This window comes from Lycium barbarum, chromosome 10, assembly GCF_019175385.1.
Source record: "Lycium barbarum isolate Lr01 chromosome 10, ASM1917538v2, whole genome shotgun sequence".
In the NCBI taxonomy this organism is placed as follows: domain Eukaryota; kingdom Viridiplantae; phylum Streptophyta; class Magnoliopsida; order Solanales; family Solanaceae; genus Lycium; species Lycium barbarum.
In genome coordinates, this window is record NC_083346.1 from 6959603 (window position 1) to 6981741 (window position 22139).

The window sequence follows — 22139 nt, forward strand, 5'->3', positions numbered from 1 at the left end:
CACTGTCAATATTTTCTTTCATCTTGGGAGAAATACGACAAACCCCTCCGGTAAAATAAAAACAGACTCCACATCCAACCACCCTTTTACCATTCGCAAGAACCTGTTTCAGTTGCACATCATAAGGAATTCTAATAAGCAACAACTGCTACAAATACAGTATCAGACATTTCCTAGGACTGTCAATACATATAAGATAAATCCATTAGACAGTGAGTTCACAGACTCCTTTATCAGGCACCTTGAGCCAAACAAGGAGAGTTATTATTACACCTATAATACAAGAAAGAAAAAATGTTTTCCATATAAAAGCCTTACAAGCTGAGTACAGTGATAGTCACTAGAAAACCAGAAAAGGAATAAGTGAGAAAATACATAAGCTAACTACATAACACCAGAAGTTAGCTAGTCTTCTTTCCCATGTTTTACTTGTCCACCTTTCAAGAATCTCATGAACCAGTAAGCAGAAGATTTTAGATGCCGTGTTAGCCCATTCTTGAAGTCCACATATATCAAACCAAAGCGTTTTGTATAACCCAGATTCCACTCGAAGTTATCTAGCAATGACCACGCAAAATAACCTCTCACATTAGCACCATCCCTGTCGAGACAAATGTAGGTCTTTGTTAATATGTATAGAATGTAGGCAAAGGCGCAGCCATCCAGACAAATGATAAATATAAAACAAAATTTGATTGATCCCGTAATATAAGAATTATGCATCCAGAAGCCATTCACAAATGTTCAAGTATTTATGATGTGAATGCAAAAATATCATGCATCAAAACTTGTGCTCTCCTTGTATTATACCAGTCATTTGTTGTGCTAAGAAGTTGGACTAGGTAAAGTATATCCAACCAAACTTTGGCAGGGACCATTATCAAGAACTTAAACTACTTTTTCCTTTTGGCACCGGGAACAACAGCGGATGCCAACTGTTTCTGGAAAGAAGAGTTTAAGATGAGACGAGTAGGAGATCTCATATTTGCTGAAGCTTTCCTATCGATGGCTAAAATGCTAAAACTGAATGAAGCAGAATATTTCGAGAGGCAAGTAATTCCTATAATTTGGATGATTGACAAATAGAAGTTTGAAAGAATGCAGCCAAGAGAATATTCTGAACAATGAGCTACTAAGATAGGCAGGAATCAACCAATAATCATTATTGCACGTTGATGTCAATACATGTTTATAACACGAGGCCTGTTAAACACAGATTTGTGAGAGTACGCACAAGATTGCCTGATGAATAGCAGCAAGGTACGCCTTGAAGTAAGAAATTCTCAATTCGTCATCCAACATCTCATGGAGAGGAGATGTGTCTTCGTCTTCATCATCCATTCCTGAACATGAAAAGTGAAATTACAAGAGAAAAAAAACTGAATTGGGTAATCATCTGGTTTGAATTATCACAAGCATTCATCAAAGTGTTAGTAGTAAGTTTGAAAATGAAAATATTCTTTAACATAATTCATGTGGCATGCCACACGGTTATTTAAACAGTTGGAAGTATTGTCCATTAGGCAAGCTCAAATAGCAGCTGACATGTCAAAACCTATCAAGAGAACAACAATTTATTTGTTTTCACTACACTGTTTTGACCTCATAGCACATTGTTATTGCAGGGTAGGCCATAGTCATTTGATTGTCCAGCCAGGAACCATTGCTTCCCCCAAACAAGAATGACAACGAAAGTGCTCTGACCATAAACTGAAGTACTGCATTCAGTGGAAAATCATGCTCGATTTCATCATGTAAACCAGCAAGCATGGATTTTGCAGAGTGCCAAAACCACCAGAACAGACAAGTTTAGCGCATGCCTTTTGACACCGGGTGAGCGATACACTCAAAAGCCTCTCGACTGACTTTCTTTTCTTCTTCTTTTTTTCAGAAAAAAATAAATAAATTAAACTGACCCCCTTCCCTCCATGAAGGATGGTTAGACAAAGAAATAATTACTCCCTCCATTAAAGAAAATTCACTCTTTCCAATATGGGATGTCCCAAAATTGTCTCGTTTACAGATACATTGTCATATTTTTTAATAAATCTTTTGCTTCAAAAGATCCTTCCAATTTTAAGTAACGGGAAGTTTCTTAGTAAGATATTTTTTTTTACATAAAGGCATGGAAAAATTTCGTCAATCTAAAATTGTATTGAAAAAGCTTAAATGATAGTACTCCTTCCATCCCAATTTATGTGACACTCTAACCTTTGTTGTCGGTCGCAAAAAGAATGACACCTTTCTATATTTAGTAACAATTAACTTTAAACTTCTCATTTTACCCTTAATGAGGTGATTTATAGCCACACGAACATCTCGGACATATTTGGACCACAAGTTTTAAAAGTCTTTCTTTCATTCTTAAACTCCGTGCACAGTCAAACACCTTCAAATAAATTGGGACGGAGGGAGTAATATTTATGGGATCGAGTAACATACACACATACATGTATAGAGTAGTAGTTGTATTAAGCTAGACAAGTTGGACGACACCTCTGAATTCCGAGCAAAGAGAGCAACGAAAACCTATGTACTACACCCTTACAAGAACCTCCTCTTGATGGGTGAAAAGTTATATCTTTCTGCAATATAATTAAGAACTGGTGATATAAACCTGTGCATTACCATTCTCAGTGATGTAGACTGGTGGATTGCCATATCTCTCTGCAATATAATTAAGAACTTTCCGAATTCCCCAAGGAACTATATAAAGCCATGAAGATGCCGCCTGCATGAAGTTTCACATTTTCAGTATATGAGATGTCCAATATATACATCCAAGGAACTGGAAAATAGAGATCACCCATACTTTCTCACCGATCACCTCTCCTCCTTCCCATTCAGCTAAACAAAGAGAGAAAAAAACATAAGTTAACTTAGGAAAGTACTCACATGTTTATGGACTAGAAAAATCTAACATACGACAAAAGTTGTTTAGGTCTCACATACCAATTATCTCTACATCCTGTAATTTATAGAAGTCATTCTCTTCACGACTATTTGCTGCATGACCAACAAATCTTGAAGTATAGTGATTCAGACCAATGAAGTCCAACGAACGTTTAAGCAACTCCTTGTCTCGCTGTGAAAATTTTGGAAGCCTGTCTCCAAGTCTTTCACGCATGCTTTCAGGATAATCTCCGAAAAATATTGGATCCAGGTACCTGTTAGAATTTTGGTTAGAAATTACAGAAAACTAAAATTATTAAGAAAAATCCCTTTTATCTGGTACAAATCGCGCTTAATCAACTTTACACTTGCAACCTTCTTTTCCTGTGTTTGATATATGCCTCCCAAACATAAAAGAGCAAGTGGACGGTTGATACCTTATATTGACTATATACATAGTTTAAAAGATAATATGTACCAGATTTTCAGATCGATACATAGAAAGTTAGAAGTAACAAGGCCTAGAGCCTCAAGAAGATTAAGTTTCATATCATTGCATAAAGTTGTTTCAAGGAGCTGAATCAAACTTAGTAGTAACTCACAATAAAGAGGGTGAGTGTGACCTTTCCTCCGAACGCCTTGACGAAAGAGTCCACAATTTCATGGATTTTAAGCAAGACATTTATTTCTCCCACTAATTGATTCACAAAAATGATGATAAACAGATTAATGTAGCTCATGATCAAATTTTTCAGTTTAAGTGAAAATATTTTAGTCCCTTTTTTGGGTAATTTTCTTGGTAAGTAACTGAAATATGTTAGGCTTTCAGCTGCTCGACCTGAGATGAAAGATGAATACTTAAAATACATTCTCTCTTTAGCAATGAATCAAAATTCACTATTCAAATTGTCTTCTTTACGAAATCATTACTGTTACCCAAGTCACAGTGTTTAGTACCTCATGCAACAGATAATACCTATTCTAACAGATATCTGGACCATCTCTGAGATACAGTTCTTATAACCGACTGGGCTAGCATTTTGTTGGGTCTCTCCACATTAAGCTATCCTTTCTAACAATAACTCTTGGCTGACTAAGACAGACATAACAAAAAGTACCATCCAAGCTGAAAATCAAGGTGCCTTGTTGCAGCAGCTTTGTCCTCTAAATTATCTGATAAAGGTTCAGGCCATTCACAATCCACCACCAGGCCTATTTCCCCTCCTTGCTCATCCTGTAATTATAAAACCCGCCAATATCATCACCAATCGACAGAGTAGAAAAGTGACATCCCCAACTTCTTACGGAGGTGAGAAATGACAAAAGAGTCCCTTATGTTTGAGGGTAGGTTCAAAATAGTCCCTTAAGTATGCACTTAATAAGTTTTGGTCCTTCAACTTTGCTAAAAGATAACACTTTTAGTCTCCATCAAATATTTACCGAACTCTGCCTATTAGATTTGGCAGGAACTATGAAAAAGAATGAAATTAGTATGAATTCAGATTTAGAGGTACAATATTTGTAGTTTCTGCTATTTTTGATTTATTTCTAGAGCCTGGTGAAGCTATTTGATATGGTTAAATCTTTTTAGTGCTGAATATTTTAGGATTTGATGAGACTTTGTTGGTGTTTATGGTTAAATCTTTTTTTCCATTGTTTCCATCAAATCTAACGAACATAAATTGTTAAATATTTGACTGACTAAAGGTGTTAACTTTGGGCAAACTTAAGGGACCAAAAGTGTTTAGTACATACTTAAGGACTATTTTTTAACCTATCCTCAAACATAAGGGATCATTTTTGTCATTTTCTCTACGGAGGTTAAGTCGGGATAGAATAACGTAGAAAAGAAAGTAATCACAGAAACTTTAGCTACAACAGTTAAGTCAATATATCAGTGAGATAGAGAACTCTGAATGGAAGAATTTCAAATAACATTTTCTGAGAAGTAAGAGTAACTCTCGAACTGTAAGGCTACCTTAAATTTATTTCTGTAGATGGAAACAGCTTCTGCATGTGCCAACAGCTGATTGTGTGCTACCAAGAATGGTTCAGTAGAAGAACTTTCACTTTTTCCAGGTGCATGTATACCAGTCCAATATCCATTCACAGCTGTCTGAAGAGGTTCATTAATTGTAATCCACTTCTTCACTCTATTGCCAAAGCTAGCAAAGCAAGTCTCTGCATAGATGGCAAAATATTTTCTAAATATTTGCCGCAAAAAGCCAAGTTGTTGTTAGGAGGTTATTATCAACAAAGTATTCCACAAGGAACGTGGATAAACAAACTTGACTAGCAGTTTAATTGAATAAGAAAAAGCCTGCCTTCTTCAAAAGGAAATCTAAACATTTAAAAGAATGACTAGCTAACTCAAGCGTTTAGGTAAGGCAAAAGTTCATAAGCAGGAGATATAACTAAAACTCCACGGATATTCTGAAAAAATAATGAGGTGCTTGGTTTTTTATGCCCACACAAGTTCATAGGCATTCACGGAGAGGAACATTACAATCATAATCACATCAATCAGGAACTACTTGGAAGCGGAAGATCCTCATATAATATTCCTTCAGAAACCTATGACTAACATATATTAATTAAACAAAAGGCTCAATCAGATTCAGAGAATCATAAATGCTACACTTTATATGGAATTCGGTCTAAGATCACAATACCGTACATTCACTTTACAGCATTTTCAGCAAACCGAGACATTAGTGTTCCATCAGATCTAATAATACCAAAAATCATGTCGAAAAAGTAAAGTTTATGATACAGAATTAGAATTCCATATGCACCACCCACTCTGTTATAAGCATAAAAAGATTGTAATGGTTAATTACCAGAGGAAAATTGAAGGACTGGAGCTTACACAGTTTGTTCATCTAACCAGCCTCCACAAGATTCCTGAAGATTCAAAGGGAGATCCCAATGGTACAATGTTATATAAGGCTCAATGCCTGGAAAAACATGGCAAAAATTCATCATTAAAGGACAAAACAGGAAATATTTTAATCAGTATAAAACCTTCACTTCGTTGTTATATTTACAGAGTAGAAACAGCCGGTAGATTTGTATACATAAAACCAAAGGCTACATATTATTTGCTTTAATGAAGAAAAGCATTCTTGATATTATGGATAACATCTTACCCCTTTCAAGAAGAGCATCAATAATGTTATCGTAGTACTTTATGCCTTCATGGTTGATTTTGGTCCACAAGCCGTCTACACAAGTGGAGAAGACCTTATAAAAAAACTACAAGATATTACAGTGACTAATATCACAAAAATTCAGATCAGAGTTGCCACCAGGCATAAAACTCGTGTAGTGACCTAATGTAGGTATGGTAAATGGCTGTAGAATTTCTTATTCATTAAAAGATGGAATAACACAGATTAAGCAAGAAATTGACGTGCTCCAAGTTGCACGATATCCAGCATAACTGAAGCCCCAAGCTATAATAAGTGTAGGTTGAATCTGTCAGCCTATAACACGGATATTTTACTACATAATTCCCCAAGAAATGGTTTAATTAGAAAATAACAAGGTCAGGACCTTATAATTTATGACTTGAGAGAACAAAGAACTAGTTTGCTCTCTCTAGTTGCACCTCACAAGATATATAACTGTAAGTTACTGAAAAAACTCAAGAAATTTTTAGCACACTTTTCAATCCTCTTTCAAAATGGAAAAATCTTAGTTTGAGGAGAATAAAAATAGTCTTTAGGGAATGAACAATAGATCAACGACATCTTCATACGGAAATCTATGCTTTTTGAGCTGTCCTGCTAAGTTGTCTTTTTGATAAAATAAAAAAGTTTAATTGAATGTTTGGGCATGAAATTTACGTATACAAGCAGTATACAAAAAAGTAAAAAAGCTTTAAAGAGATATTTCTACAAACAACACCCACTTTTCTACGCATAAAGGAACTTCATGGATGTACCAAAAAGAAATAAGGGAAGAAAGGCTATTCCTCAACAGTGTAAAATCACAATCTACACCCCTTCGAAAGCTCTCCTATTTCTCTCCCTTCACACGACCCACATACGTGCAAGTAGAGAAACCTTCTATGCCTTGTGTTTCCTCCATCTTCCACTGCTCCAGCTGAACAACAATTCTTTCACAGTGTCCAGCCTCACCCAATGTATAACAAAACATATCACCCAATGTATACCAAAACATATCAAAACTGCTCGACAATGTAGAAGGAGGTGATCCACATCTTTCCCCAAGCACTTACACATGAAGCACCAGCTGACGCAAGTAATCTTCCTCTTCCTCAAATTCTCAGCCATCAAGATCACCTCTCTCATTGCTAACCAAGTGAAAAACGCACCTTCCTTTTAGTATTGTTAAGTTGTCAACGAACTCCTTTTAGGCCACAACAACTCCTCTAGTCTTTAGGGATTTCAGAAGCCCCGTACATTATTAAATTATTTTTGCATACATCAGCACGTCCTTGGTGATGTTTTTCTTATCCAGAAAATAAAAATACCTGCAGCCTAATATGATCATAATTCCTGTGGTACACTGGAAGTGAATCCTTCATATTCCTTGCCTTCTTTTTTGACAGATAAGAAAAAAAATGTATTTTTTTGACAGTAGATTCTTTGCCTTTTCTTTCTTATCCTTCTTATGTTAATGCATATCTAAGTCTCTAAACTCGATATATACTGAAGACATTTAGGGTTTGATTATTTAGACATTGTTACTCCATCGACATCACCAAACGAAAAGCACCTTATGCATTGATCTTTGTTATAAATGTGCATTTCCTACACCATTTAGGACCAGCTTATTCCACGAAAACTTTCAGATTTAACCATCACCATTTCCTTTTTAGATCATTTCATATTCTTTTAACTTTTGAAAATGACAAGTTTCTTCTTACAAAATTCACATAGACTACCTCCATTTTGAACTTAAATTGGAAATGGAGAAGGTAGTCTCCTAGCGCTAATGTTTTTTTTTTTTTTTTCTTAATCTATACCACAAAGAAAGTTGTCTTTACCTGGGAGAGCAGTTGATATCAACAGAGATTGCTCACAACCAAAATGAAAAAGCTAGAATGTTTGCACTGTTTGACTGGATATAAAATTTAAGAAAGGAAACAAGTTTTCTCAAACTTGCAATCAATAATTGAAACTTTGCACAGCTAGCCTCGACACCACGGTTATAAAAAAATGAAAAACTTAATACCAGGAAAGATGCGACTCCACGATATTGAAAAACGATAAGCCTTAAATCCCATCTTGGATATGAGCTCAATATCTTCCTGTATTTTAAAAGAACAAAATTAAACACAAAAAAGCAAAAAATCACTGCCATGAATAAGAACAAAGTATATCAACAAAAGCAATAGCAAAACACAAAGTATTTATCTTTTTCGACACCACCCACAAGGCAAACTTAAGGTTCAAAAGAAAGTAAACTTTTCCGATCCCAATTCCAAATTATATTGTTTTGTTAGCTTGTTTGGATGGTTGTTGCATATCGTTTCATAACATTTTGTATTGTATTGTATTGTATGGCACTGTCTTGGTTTGATGAATGCAACATTTGGATAGATTATATCGTTCCCGCCGTTACATAATACCACACATCAACAATCTGAAGAATAAACTTACAATATTATAAAGAAAAGTAGAGTACGGGATTATGAAAGCGTAGGGCAAAGGATAATATAAAATTATTAAATAATAAGCAAAGGAAAAATGAGAAGAAAAAAATAAGGTAACGATGCGATCACACCAAATCGGTCGTTACATAAAATGAGACTTTTATGATGGATTTAACCATGCGATTCAATAAATATTTAAGTAACAATCAAAACAAACATTGTATTTAAAGTAAGAATACGATACAATACAATATGTAACAACCATCCAAATAAGTTTTTAATACTAAAACTGACAAAAAAAATATATAAATTAAAAAGAGAAACGGCTACCTTGTAGCGATGATACTGATCAACAGCCACATTCCCGGTGCTTCCATCACATATTTTGCCTAACAAAAACAAAACTTCAATGAAAAAAGAAAAAGTACAAGCAGAGAATTGACCATTTTTACCTTGAGTATGTGAAAAAGAATCCCATATGCTAGGACCCCTTCCTCCCTCTTTGCTTCCACCTTCAACCTTTTTCCATATACCAAAATTCAAAAAGAAAAAATATTACAAAATGGGAGATAAAATAAAACACTGCCCCAAAAAAAATTGATAGGAGGAGCATAGGCGAATCCAGGATTTAAGTTTCATGGGTTCAACCTTTAAAATTTTAACATTGAACCTATCGTATTTTTAAAAGTATGGGTTCAAATCTATTATTTCTTGTTTTTGAAAGAAAATATTTTATTCAGAATCTCATAAATCTTTGAATGATCTCCAAATTGTCCTCTACTACACATGAAAATAGCCAGTAACACGCTTATTTATAATAGCACAAAACCTATTTTGATTAGAAACTAAAAAAGTCACCACTGCAAATTTTAACAAGACATGAATTCAATAAACTAAGTACTAGCAAATATTAAATAAGTAGTACAACTATTTTAATGAATAAAATTACGGATAGTTTCAAAAATATATAGTCCAGCATAAAATATTACATCTCACGTATTCATATTTTTAATTTACATCTGCATAACCAGCTTTTTTTGCAGCAGTGTTTATACACACGATATACAACAGTATACTATAATAATGTATAAAGGGGCCATTTCGGGTAAATATTTTCTCCAATAGAGATAGAGTGTTATTTTTCTAATAAAACTATGTGTTGAAAGTACTGACTTCAGATAAACTCGAAGCTATATAGCCAAATGGAAGAAACCTGATAAGCAGAAGTGGCAACACCAAAGACAAAGTGAGAAGGGAAGTCAGCACAAGAGAGTTGGTGCTTAGAGCTATAAATATTGTTCCATTCTTTCTCTATTGCTTTCTTTTTCTCTAAACCCATTATTAGCTTTCTTGATTTTACACTTGAATTTGTTTCCATTTATGTTATATGTTTCTAAATGGAACAAATGATTTGCAACAAAATTGAACTATAGAAAAATGGAAGTGAAGTGTGAAATCTATCTAGTCATGACTCATGAGTGAAAGTGAGTGGTCTAAGGGGTCCATAGACAAATGTCCACAGTATGAAGCAACTGGGGGAAATAAGGGAAATTTATAGGTTATTATTTAGTTGGATCGGATTTAAATGATGAAATGGATTTAAAAAATAATTTTTTGTTATTTTGGGAAATAATTTCCGTCAGGATAGGGGTATATTTGAAAACTTTAAGGATGAGAGAGATATTTTTTATCCAAAATAAGTTCGAAGAATATTTTTAGCTCTTTTTTCAAAATAGAGGTATTTTTGATAGTTTGCCCTTTATTAAATTTGAATTTATACCAAAACTGAAACCAAATTAAATTCAAAAAGTCTGATATTAAAATAAATGACTTTTAATAAAGACAATTATACTCAAAATTTAGATCTGAAATATCTAATTAAACATTTACTACGTCATCATAATTTTATTTTGATCAATTGAACCTTTTCTCTTTGTTTTTGCGTTTCTTGTCATGTCTTTGATAGAAGTTTCAAAGTTTTCGTGATTATGGACTTTTTATAAATAAAAACATTTTATAATAGTGAAGTTTATAAAGATCCTCAAAAAATAGTAGTACGTGGAATGTGTTATGAAATATAGAATGGATGTCCACTACATAAATATAATACCTCTTTCATTATCTTCCACCATATTAATGGTTCTTCCATTATCTTCCACCATATTAATGGTTCTTCCATTATCTCATATATTGAATGCATATGTAGCACTATAAATAGAGGCATAAGTTTTCATATGTAATGTACTTAAAACACATTTGGAAGAATAATAAAATCTCTCATCTTTGTCACTCTATGTTTATAGTTTTCATCCTTTAATATTATTACTCTTTTAGCTTCATTTTATAACACGTTATCAGCACGAGACTCTGCCGTTCCGAGCAAATACTTTAAAAGCCTCGAAGGTATTGATTTTCTATTTCCCTTTACTAATGGCAAATCTTACTAAACGTGAATTTGTAGCCTTAGATATATCCGACAATAGCTATATGTCTTGGATTCTTGATGCCGAAATTCACCTTAATGCGATGGGTCTGGCAGACACCATCAAAGATAAAAATGAGGCATCAAACCAAGACCGTGCCAAGGCAATGATATTCCTTCACCATCACCTTGATGAGGACTTGAAAATGGAATATCTCACTGTTAAAGATCCTCTTACTCTGTGGAATAATTTAAAAGATAGACATGACTACCTGAAGATGGTCATACTTCCACAAGCACGTTTTGATTGGCTCCATTTAAGGCTACAAGATTTTAAATCTATTAAAGCATATAATTCTGCCATGTTTAAAATTATTTCTCAGTTGAAATTATGTGGTGAAAATATCACTGATCATGCTATGCTGGAGAAAACATTCTCCACTTTTCCTGCCTCGAGTATGCTCCTGCAGCAGCAATACCGAGAAATGAAGTTCAAGAAATATTCTGATCTAATCGCACATCTTCTAGTGACTAAACAACATAATGAATTATTAATGAAAAATCATGAAAGCCGACCCACTGGTACTGCCCCATTCCCTGAAGTGAATGAGGCACATTTTCGCCATTCTAGGCGTGGAAGAGGTCGTGGCCCCAGTCGTGGTCATGGCCGTGGTCAAGGAAGAAATTTTAATCATGATTCTCGTCTTGCACCAAATAATACCCTTCACCACCAGCAGTGTAAAAGGAAGGATGAAAAGTATGAAACTGGGCAAAAGAAAAATTCAGAAAATAAATGCTTCCGATGTGGAGGAAAGGGGCACTGGTCACGTACCTGTCGTACGCCAAAGCACCTAATTATGATGTATCAAGCCTCTCTCAAAAGGGCAGAAAAGGATGCCGAAGCAAATTTTATTTCTGAAGATAATGTTGAGCCCATGCATCTAGATGTGGCAGATTTCTTTGAACTCCCTGAAGGAAAAATAGATCATTTGATCGGTGATGGATCTGTAAAAACATAGATATTTCATACGTGTCGTTTGTATGTGGTTATGTTTCCATGTTTATGTAAATGAAGTGTGTGTAATGCTTTGTTTAAATAGTAATATATGTAATAAAATGTGTGTAATGCTTTGCCTAATCATAATATCTACTTCGATATTCACTTTATCTATTATTTCATTTTGAAGAATCTATGGAAATTCCTCAAATTTTATTTGGATCAATGACCAATCATGAAGATATTTGTGTGATTGATAGTGGAACAACACATGCCATATTCAAAGATGAGAAATACTTTTCTCACTTGCGTAGAAAAAGGGGAAATATTAATACAATTTCTGGCAATTCGAAATTGATTGAATGCTCCGGAAGAGCTACTATATTTCTGACTAAGGGGACGAAACTTGTTATAGAAGATGCATTATTCTCTTCTAAATCCCCAAAAAACTTGTTAAGTTTCAAAGATATCCGCCGTAATGCATATCACGCTGAGACATTAAACGAAATAAATGATGAATATCTTGCCATTACAAAGAATGACTTCGGCCAGAAATATGTTTTGGAGAAATTGTCAACTTTGTCTTCTGGTATGTATTATGCAAAAATTAGTACAATTGAAGCACACTTGATCGTAAACCAGAAGTTTAATGATTCAAGTACTTTTGTGCTTTGGCATGACCGAATAGGTCACCCTGGATCAATAATGATGAGACGAATTATTGAAAATTCAAATAGGCATCCACTTAAGAACCTGAAGATTCTTGAAAGTGGTGAATTTTCATGTGCTGCTTGTTATCAGGGTAAGTTGATAGCTAAGCCATCGCCAATGAAAGTTGACATTGAATCCCCTGCTTTTCTAGAACGTATACATAGGGATATATGTGGACCTATTCATCCACCTTGCGGGTCATTCAGATATTTTATGGTCCTAATAGACGCATCTTCAAGATGGTCTCATGTGTGCCTCCTATCGTCTCGAAACCTGGCGTTTGCGAAATTATTGGCACAAATAATACGCTTAAGGGCACAGTGTCTGGATTATCCCATTAAGGCTATACGCCTCGATAATGCCGGAGAATTTACGTCTCAATCTTTTGATGATTATTGTTTATCAGTTGAGATAAAAGTTGAACATTTTGTAGCACATGTTCATACCCAAAATGGCCTTGCTGAGTCATTTATTAAACGACTACAATTGATAGCAAGACCACTACTTATGAAAACACGGTTGCCCACTATCGTCTGGGGACATGCTATCTTACATGCAGCATCTCTTATTCGTCTCAGACCGACTCATTATAATAAATATTCCCCGTCACAATTAGTATTTGGTCATGAACCAAATATTGCTCATCTCCGAATCTTTGGTTGTGCTGTATATGTGCCTGTAGCACCACCACAGCATACTAAGATGGGCCCCCAAAGAAGGTTAGGTATATATGTTGGGTTTGAATCACCCTCTATTATTCGCTATCTTGAGCCATTGACGGGAGATTTATTCACTGCCCGATTTGCAGATTGTCGATTTGATGAAACAAATTTTTCACAATTAGGGGGAGAGAGAAAAGAAATCAAAAGAGAAATTGTGTGGAAAGTTCCATCACTATCTCATTTTGATCCACGTGCCCCCATATGTGAACAGAAGATCCAGAAGATCATTCACTTGCAAAAGATAGCAAATCAAATGCCAGCGCATTTACTGATTTGAAAAGGATAACTAAGTCACATATCCCTGCAGAGAATGTGCCTATCCGAATTGATGTCCCAAAGGGAAAATCTACTAGTGTCATAGCCTCTGAATCTCATGCACGCTTGAAGCGTGGTAGGCCATTGGGTTCTAAGGATAAAAATCCTAGAAAAAGAAACACCAAAAATGATCAAAATGACACTATGAAAGAATATCATGAAGATATTCAAGATCTGACTAATCCTAATACTCCTGAAAATATTAGGGAACCCGAGACTCAAGTAAATAAAGAACTATCATTGAGTTCTTCTGGTAATGGGATAAATTTGAATCGATCGAAGATTATGGTGGATAATGTTTTTGCATGTAATGTTGCACTAAATATTATGAAAGACATTGACGATCAGGAACCCCAATCTGTCAAAGAATGTCGACGAAGATATGATTGGCCAAAATGGCAAGAGGCAGTTCAATCAGAATTGAATTCACTTGCCAAACGTGAGGTTTTTGGACCTGTAGTCCAAACGCCTAATGGTGTGAAACCAATTGGCCATAAATGGGTTTTTGTGCGAAAAAGGAATGAGAGAAATGAAATTATGAGATACAAGGCACGCCTTGTTGCACAAGGATTCTCTCAACGACCCGGTATCGACTATGAAGAAACATATTCACCCGTTATGGATGGCATAACATTTCAATATCTCATCAGTTTAGCTGTACATGAAAACCTTGAAATACATCTGATGGATGTGGTTACAGCTTACCTTTATGGCTCACTTGATAATGAAGTCTATATGAAAATTCCTGAAGGTTTTAAAATGTCTGAAGCAATTAACTCAAAGTCTCGGGAGATGTATTCAATCAGATTACAAAGATCGTTGTATGGTCTAAAACAATCAGGGCGCATGTGGTACAATCGCCTCAGTGAATACTTGGTAAAAGAAGGTTATATAAATGATGCCATTTGTCCATGTGTTTTTATTAAGAAAACAAAATCAGAGTTCGTTATAATCGTTGTTTATGTTGATGACATAAACTTAATTGGAACTCCAGAAGAGCTCCAAAAGGCGATTGAATATTTAAAGAAAGAATTTGAGATGAAAGATCTGGGAAAAGCAAAACTTTGTCTTGGTTTGCTGATTGAACATTTGACAGATGGGATCTTTATCCATCAATCTGCTTATACCGAAAAGGTTTTAAAACGATTTTACATGGACAATGCACATCCTTTAAGTACTCTAATGGTTGTTCGCTCACTTGAAGTGAGTAAAGATCCGTTCCGACCTCAAGAAGAAAATGAAGCTTCTTGGTCCTGAAGTACCATATCTTAGTGCAATTGGTGCACTTATGTATCTTGCTAACGCTACAAGACCTGACATAGCGTTCTCTGTTAATTTGCTAGCAAGATATAGCTCCTCTCCTACACGAAGACATTGGAACGGAGTTAAGCATATATTGCGATATCTGAAGGGAACTAGCGATATGGGTCTGTTTTATACTAACAAAGGTAGTACAGATCTTGTTGGTTATGCAGATGCAGGTTATTAATCTGATCCACATAAAGCTCGATCTCAAACAGGCTATCTGTTTACATGCGGAGGTACTGCTATATCATGGCGATCCACAAAGCAGTCCATTGTTGCTACTTCTTCGAATCATGCTGAGATAATAGCTATTCATGAAGCAAGTAGAGAATGTGTGTGGTTGAGATCAGTGATACATTTCATCAGAGAAAGATGTGACTTGAAGTGTGATACAAAATTACCCACAATATTATATGAAGATAATGCTGCATGCATAGCTCAATTAAAAGGAGGATTTATAAAAGGAGATACAACGAAGCACATTTCACCAAAGTTATTTTTCACACATGATCTCCAGAAGAAAGGTGATATTGATGTGCAACAAATTCGTTCATGTGACAATCCTGCAGATTTGTTCACCAAATCTTTGCCAACTTCAACTCTTGAGAAGATGATATTCAAGATTGGAATGCGAAGACTCCGACATCTGAATATTGGTCTTCATCAGGGGGAGTGAAATACGCGTTGTACTCTTTTTTCCTTAACCAAGTTTTGTCCCATTGGGTTTTCTTGGTAAGGTTTTTAATGAGGCAGCTCTCAAAGCGTATTTCAGATATGTGTACTCTTTTTCCTTCATTGAGGCTTTTTCCCACAGGGTTTTTCCTAATAAGGTTTTTAACGATACACATCATCTATGGACATCCAAGGGGGAGTGTTATGAAATATAGAATGGATGTCCACTACACAAATATAATGCCTCTTCCATTATCTTCCACCATATTAATGGTTCTTCCATTATCTTCCACCATATTAATGGTTCTTCCATTATCTCATATATTGAATGCATATGTAGCACTATAAATAGAGGCATAAGTTTTCATATGTAATGTACTTAAAACACATTTTGGAAGAATAATAAAATCTCTCCTCTTTGTCACTCTATGTTTATAGTTTTCATCCTTTAATATTATTACTCTTTTAGCTTCATTTTATAACAGAATGTACTTTCTTTTTGTTAAAAGTTGTACAACCACTGGCCTAAGAGCCTGTTTGGATTGGCTTATAAGTTGCTTATAAGCTAGGGCAATTCGCAGAATTGCCTTTTTTTTGGGGTGGTATTTAAATTTTGCCCCTCATATTTATGGTGTTTAAATTTTATCCTTCGGCTAAAACCCATAGGTTCCGGGTTCGAACCCCCGCTCAGTCAAAAATTTAAAAAAAAATTGCAAAGCAGAGTTTAAATTTCGCTATGCCCTCTCCGACAGACTTTTAGTCATGTTTAACTAAAAGTCTGCCGGAGGGGGCAGACTTTGCCTTGAAGCATATATATGTATTTTTTTTTTAACTTTTCAAGGTAAACTTTTACTAATGCCTTAACTAAAAGTGTGCCCCATAAAACATAACTAAAAGTATGCCCCATAAGGCGTAAGTTTTCCTTAAGGCATAACTAAAAGTTTGCCTTATAAGGCAAAGTTTAAATTTTGCTATGCTCCCTCCGGCAGACTTTTAGTTGTGTTTAACTAGAAGTCTACCGAAGGGGGCAGACTTTTAGTTGTGTTTAACTAGAAGTCTGCCGGCTCCGGCAGACTTTGCCTTGAAGCATATATATATATATATATATTATACTTTTCAAGGTAAACTTTTAGTTATGCCTTAACTAAAAAGTGTGCCCCAAAGACATAACTAAAAGTATGCCCATAAGGCGGAACTTTTCCTTAAGGCATAACTTAAACTTTGCCTTATAAGGCAAAGTCTATGCCTTAAGAAAAGTTCTTGCCTTATGGGGCATAATTTTGTTATGCCTTAACTAAAATTCTGCCCCATAAGGCATAACTAAACTATGTCTTAGGAAAAATTCTGTCTTATGGGGCAGACTTTTAGTTATGCCGGATCCGGCATAACTTTAGCTTTTCCTTAAAGATTGTATGCTGGATCCGGCATACACTCCCCAGTCCTGCCTTGTGAAATTATTTTTTTATTTTATTCTTGAGCGGGGGTTCGAACCCAGAACTTCATGTATTCGCCCACCTTTCCAAGCAAAGGGCAAAACTTAAAGACCACAAATATGAGGGGCAAAATTTAAAGACCACAAATTTGAAGGGCAAAATTTAAAGACCACCCCAAAAGAAGGGAAATCCGCGCAAAAAAATGAATAAGCTGTTTTCAGCTTTTTTGAGTGTTTGACTGGCCAGCTTAAAGTCATTTTGTGCTTAAAATAAGCCCAAAAAAATAATTAGGTCTGTTTGGCTTAGCTTATCTAAAGCAGCTTATAAGCCAAAAAAAAATAAGTTAGGCTACCCAACTTATTTTTTTTTGGCTTATAAGCTGTTTCCAGCTTATAAGCTGCCAACTTATAAGCTTCTTTTTTTAAGCCCATCCAAACATGCTCTAAGTCAAAAATTTATAAGATTTCATAAATATTTTAAACAAAATTCATTTATGTTTTCAAAATTCACTCTTTTAACTTTTTTAGATGAAAAGCTATAATTTTATTCTTTAAGGATTAATTCATTCAAACAATTGTTTTAATGGATAAATAAAAATAATTCATTCAGAATAGTTAAGCATAAAACGGAATATAAAACCACTATGAACAGGAAAAGGGAGATCAGAGTTGGAAAACTAGTTTATCCAGAAAGCTCAAATAGCAGCTCTTCCTGTTTACAAGGTGCCCTTAGGCCTTCGTTCTTGAGACATTTGATTGTCCAGCCAGGTATCATTTTTTCACCCAAACAAGAATGACAACGGAAGTGCTCTGAGCATAAACTGAGGTGTCGCATTCAGCAGAATATATATCATGCTCAAGTTCATCATGGATTTTGCAGAGTAACAAAACCACTAGAACGAACAAGGAAAGCACGAGCCTTTTAAGTTTTGACATCGAGTCAGCTATATGCTCAAAATCCTCGACGGACTTGTCACGCTCCTAACCTGGGCCTGGACGTACACGACACTCTGTGCCTGACTACATGTGCCTAAGAGAACCCCGAGCAAACCAACTGACTGACTGAATCAACATGTGGTATCATAACATACTGAATTCAAAAAATAACTAACACATGCTGATATACTGAAAGTTTGAATAATATGCGGAAACGCTAACATAAGTCTGAAGCATAACTGTAGCCGACATGACTTAACATGAAAAGCCTGCGACTTTGTCTAACTATTACTCTAGTCTATGAAGCCTCTAATGAAGTACTGAAAACACTGGTTGTTGTCGGGAAAAGGCCCCCGACATATCTGACTGTCTGCAAATACTGAAAAGAATGTAAAGTGTGACAACGCCCCGAAAGACTAAGGCTCACCAATCAGCTGATACTGGAAGTCCTAGAGTACAAATCCATCGTCCTGTAAATCAATACTTGCATCATGAAATGCAGGCCCCTAGGCAATAAAAGGAGACTTCAGTACATTTGAATTGCACTGGTATGTAAAGCAACTGAAAGAAAGAATTGTAAATGGGTGCTCGTTGAAAGGGCATCCCAAATCAATAAACATGTGTATATATATATATACACTCTGGAACTAAAACTGATAATTGTTAACTGAACTGAACAAGGAAGTAAAGATATGAATACTTCATGTTCTGAATAAGAAACCACCTGTTTATCTGAGTAAATAGTCTGTGGCCTCAGGCTCAATATATATGTGCACAAACTACGGTCTCGGGCCCAAGTATACGTATACATAACTGCGGCCTCAGGCCCCACTACAGGTGTTCAACATTCAGGAATTTAAAATCAGGAACTGAGAATCATACTGTAATACATGATGCTGAACTACTGGTCAGCGCTGAACTGAGACATGAATTTCTAAACTGATATGGAGTGTAAACATACTGAGTTTTCATGGCTGGGACTCATGGAATATGAAGGAGTTGAAAGTCACACTGTAATGCATAATACTGAAATACTGAATCATGTTAGACTACATAATAGTGGAATACTAAATAGAACTAGACTGAAACATGTATTCATGAACTGATTATGGAGTTTAAAGCATTAACTGTTTGTAAGCAATCTGAGCATTACTATCCTAAAACATGAAATCATATTAATATGGCTTTGAGAGTCATACTGAAATACTGATATGAGATACTAAACATGAAATCATACTGAGACATGAAAGCATACCGAGGTGCTGATATGCAGTATTGACTATTACTATACTAGCTGAGACATGAATTTATGAACTGATTATGAGAGCTGAAGCTTTTAACTACTTTATAAACATGCTGAGTTTCTAGACTGAGACTCATAGGTATAAAACACGAGTCTAATTAGATTACGTTATGGGTTCACAATGTTCGGAATGAAAGTCAGGAACAAATTACAAAACTAGGGAATAGAAATTCTGCAACTATTCAAGGAGACTAAGCTGAACTATATTTCTGAGGCAATTCATAACGTTGTAAAAGTAATGTAGCATAGGGAGAATCATTAACATTCCCAAACATAGAGAGCTAGCCTCACATACCTTAATTCCAGCCTTTGAGCGTAATACAACATTCATCAACCCTTTCAACCTTAATCTATACAATACAAGTCAAAGGGATTCAATATTCGCAATAATACTCATGCTTTGACCATCTAGACATTTTATCAAACACTTGGTGGGCATAAAGCTCCACAACCTCCATTGCTGGTGTTTCTACACCCAACAACCCATTCTCTTGCTCTTAGATGATTCTAAAATCTCATATTGTTATAATCAATATCATTCTTCATCGCCTAAAACATAAACATCACCCTTAATCAATAATCAACAATCAACAACCCAACCCTATAACCGCTCATGCTTTTCTATCAAACCCATCGACTCATATCTCATGAACTTAGAGTCTATAATGATCAATACAAAACTATAATCGATTAAAGGATGAAGATACTACCTTTTTGACGTTCGATTTCTTTAAATTCGGATTCTAGGATTCTTTCGTCCAAAACCAAGTCCCAATTGATTATCTACGGATTTGAAAAGTTTAATCATGTTAATAAGGTATTGGGAATTGAAATCAACTTAGAATCATCACTAATACTTACCTTGAAGCGTTCTTGAGGCTTGGGACGAGTTCTATCTCATTCTAGGTCGTTTTCCGTGTTTGGGGAAGTTGGGAAAATAAACCCTGACCTTAAATATATAGTAAAATACGTAACTTGGAAAAATACAACACCTACGCCACCCTTGCATCTCAAGGGTGCCGCACAAGGCAAAAAATTGGTCAGAAACTGCTTCTGCTCGCGCCACCCTTCCGACGCAAGGGTGCCGCTGCACTGTCTTCAGTAAAATGGGCATAACTTTTTGTACATAGCTCCGTTCAGGCTCCACAACATACCGTTGAAAAGGTATTTCAAAGGACTACAACTTTCATGTATTAAGTTTTCTCAAACTCTCAATGTATTTTCACAAAATCGGGCTGGTAAGCAAACCTGCCGTAAACTTAGCCGATTCTATCGAATCTTAAGCACCTCACTATCCGTCTTGATTCCAAACCAACTATTTCCACCCAAATTCATACCGATGGGACTTTACATGGATAAAATGTCACGTTAACACTCATTTAACACATTCACACCTATTCTGAATTTACGGGTGTTACAATGACGCATGGCCAACGCGCATGGCCTGCTGCTCTGAGTGTTTTTGTGACGCTCATAACTTCTTGCTCCAATCTACGTTTGACCTGATCTTTATACGGATGGAAATACATTTCCATGTACTACAACTTTCATTAAGGGCACTTTTTCAAATTCTTAACTAATCAAAAGGTTATGGTTGTCTCAAGTAGGCCCCTCGGCCGCTTTTGGAAAAACCAGAAACCTTTTAAATTTTGTTTTACTTTCTTAATATGAGTCGTACCTTAGTCTAAGGACCCGAGGTGTTACAGGACTTTCTTTTCTTTTGAAAAACAAAAGAATTTGAACTGACCCCCTTCCCTCCATGAAGGATGGTCAGACAAAGATATAATTACTCCCTCCATTACATTATTTTTCACTCTTTCCAATTTGGGATGTCAGAAAATTGTTACATTTACAGATAAATTGTCATATTCTCAAATAAATCCTTTTTCTTCAAAAGAAACTTTTAATTTTAAGCGAATGGAAATTTCATGGTAAGACATTTTTATTACATAAAGACAATAGTAGTATAAAAAGGTAATATTTTTGTTTTTTTAATATTGTATTGGGAAAGCTTAAAACACACACAGACACATTATATATATTTATAGAGAGAGAGTAGTAGTTGTATTAAGCTAGACAAGTTGGATGACACCTCTGAGTTCCAAGCAAAGAGACCAAAGGAAACCTATGTATTACACCAGGCATTACCATTCTGAGTGATATAAACTGGTGGATTGCCATATCTTTCTGCAATATAATTTAGAACTTTCCGAATTCCCCAAGGAACTATGTACAGCCATGCGCCTGCATGAAGTTTCACATTTTCAGTATATGATGTCCAATATATACATCCAAGGAATTGGAAAAGAGAGATCGCCCCTACTTTCTCTCCGATCACCTCTCCTCCTCCCCATTCAGCTATGACAAAACAGGGAAAGAAACCAAAAAAGAACAAAGAAAATGAGTCAACTTAGGAAAATGCTCATGTTTATAAACTAGGAAAAAACTAACACGGGGCAAAAGTTGTTAAGATCTCACATACCAATTATATCTACCTCCTGTATTTTATAGAAGTCATTCTCTTTAGGATTATTTGCTGCATGACCAACAAATCTTGAACTGTAGTGGTTCAGACCAATGAAGTCCAATGAATGTTTTAAGTAATTCGCTGTATCGCTGTGAAAATTTTGGAAGCCCATCTCCAAGTCTTTCACGCATGCTTTCAGGATAATCTCCAAAAAATATTGGATCCAGGTACCTGTTAGAATGTTTGTTTAGAAATTACAAAAAATAATAAAGAAAAATCCCTTTTATTTGTTACAAATCCCCCCTATCAACAACACACTTGCAACCTTCTTTTCTTATGTAG

At 35.4% G+C, this 22139-nt stretch overlaps 1 protein-coding gene across 2 annotated transcripts; it reads right to left on the reverse strand.

The window, feature by feature from the left end:
- Positions 1-186: 186 nt before the first annotated feature.
- LOC132614564 (beta-glucosidase 42) lies at positions 187-9990 on the reverse strand. Of its 2 annotated transcripts, none has more exons than XM_060329030.1 (13): positions 9729-9990; positions 8968-9034; positions 8846-8919; positions 8095-8170; positions 6042-6116; positions 5762-5849; positions 4871-5096; positions 4011-4126; positions 2953-3167; positions 2813-2847; positions 2629-2731; positions 1235-1343; positions 187-601 (listed from the first exon to the last, which is right to left on the reverse strand). In XM_060329030.1, the coding sequence occupies exons 1-13, from the start codon at positions 9891-9893 to the stop codon at positions 406-408; spliced, it is 1545 nt and encodes a 514-aa protein (XP_060185013.1). In that variant the 5' UTR covers positions 9894-9990; the 3' UTR covers positions 187-405. The 2 variants fall into 2 exon arrangements, with proteins under 2 accessions (XP_060185013.1, XP_060185014.1); XM_060329031.1 differs by having other exon boundaries at positions 8846-8904; positions 9729-9988.
- Between the last annotated feature and the right edge of the window lie 12149 nt (positions 9991-22139).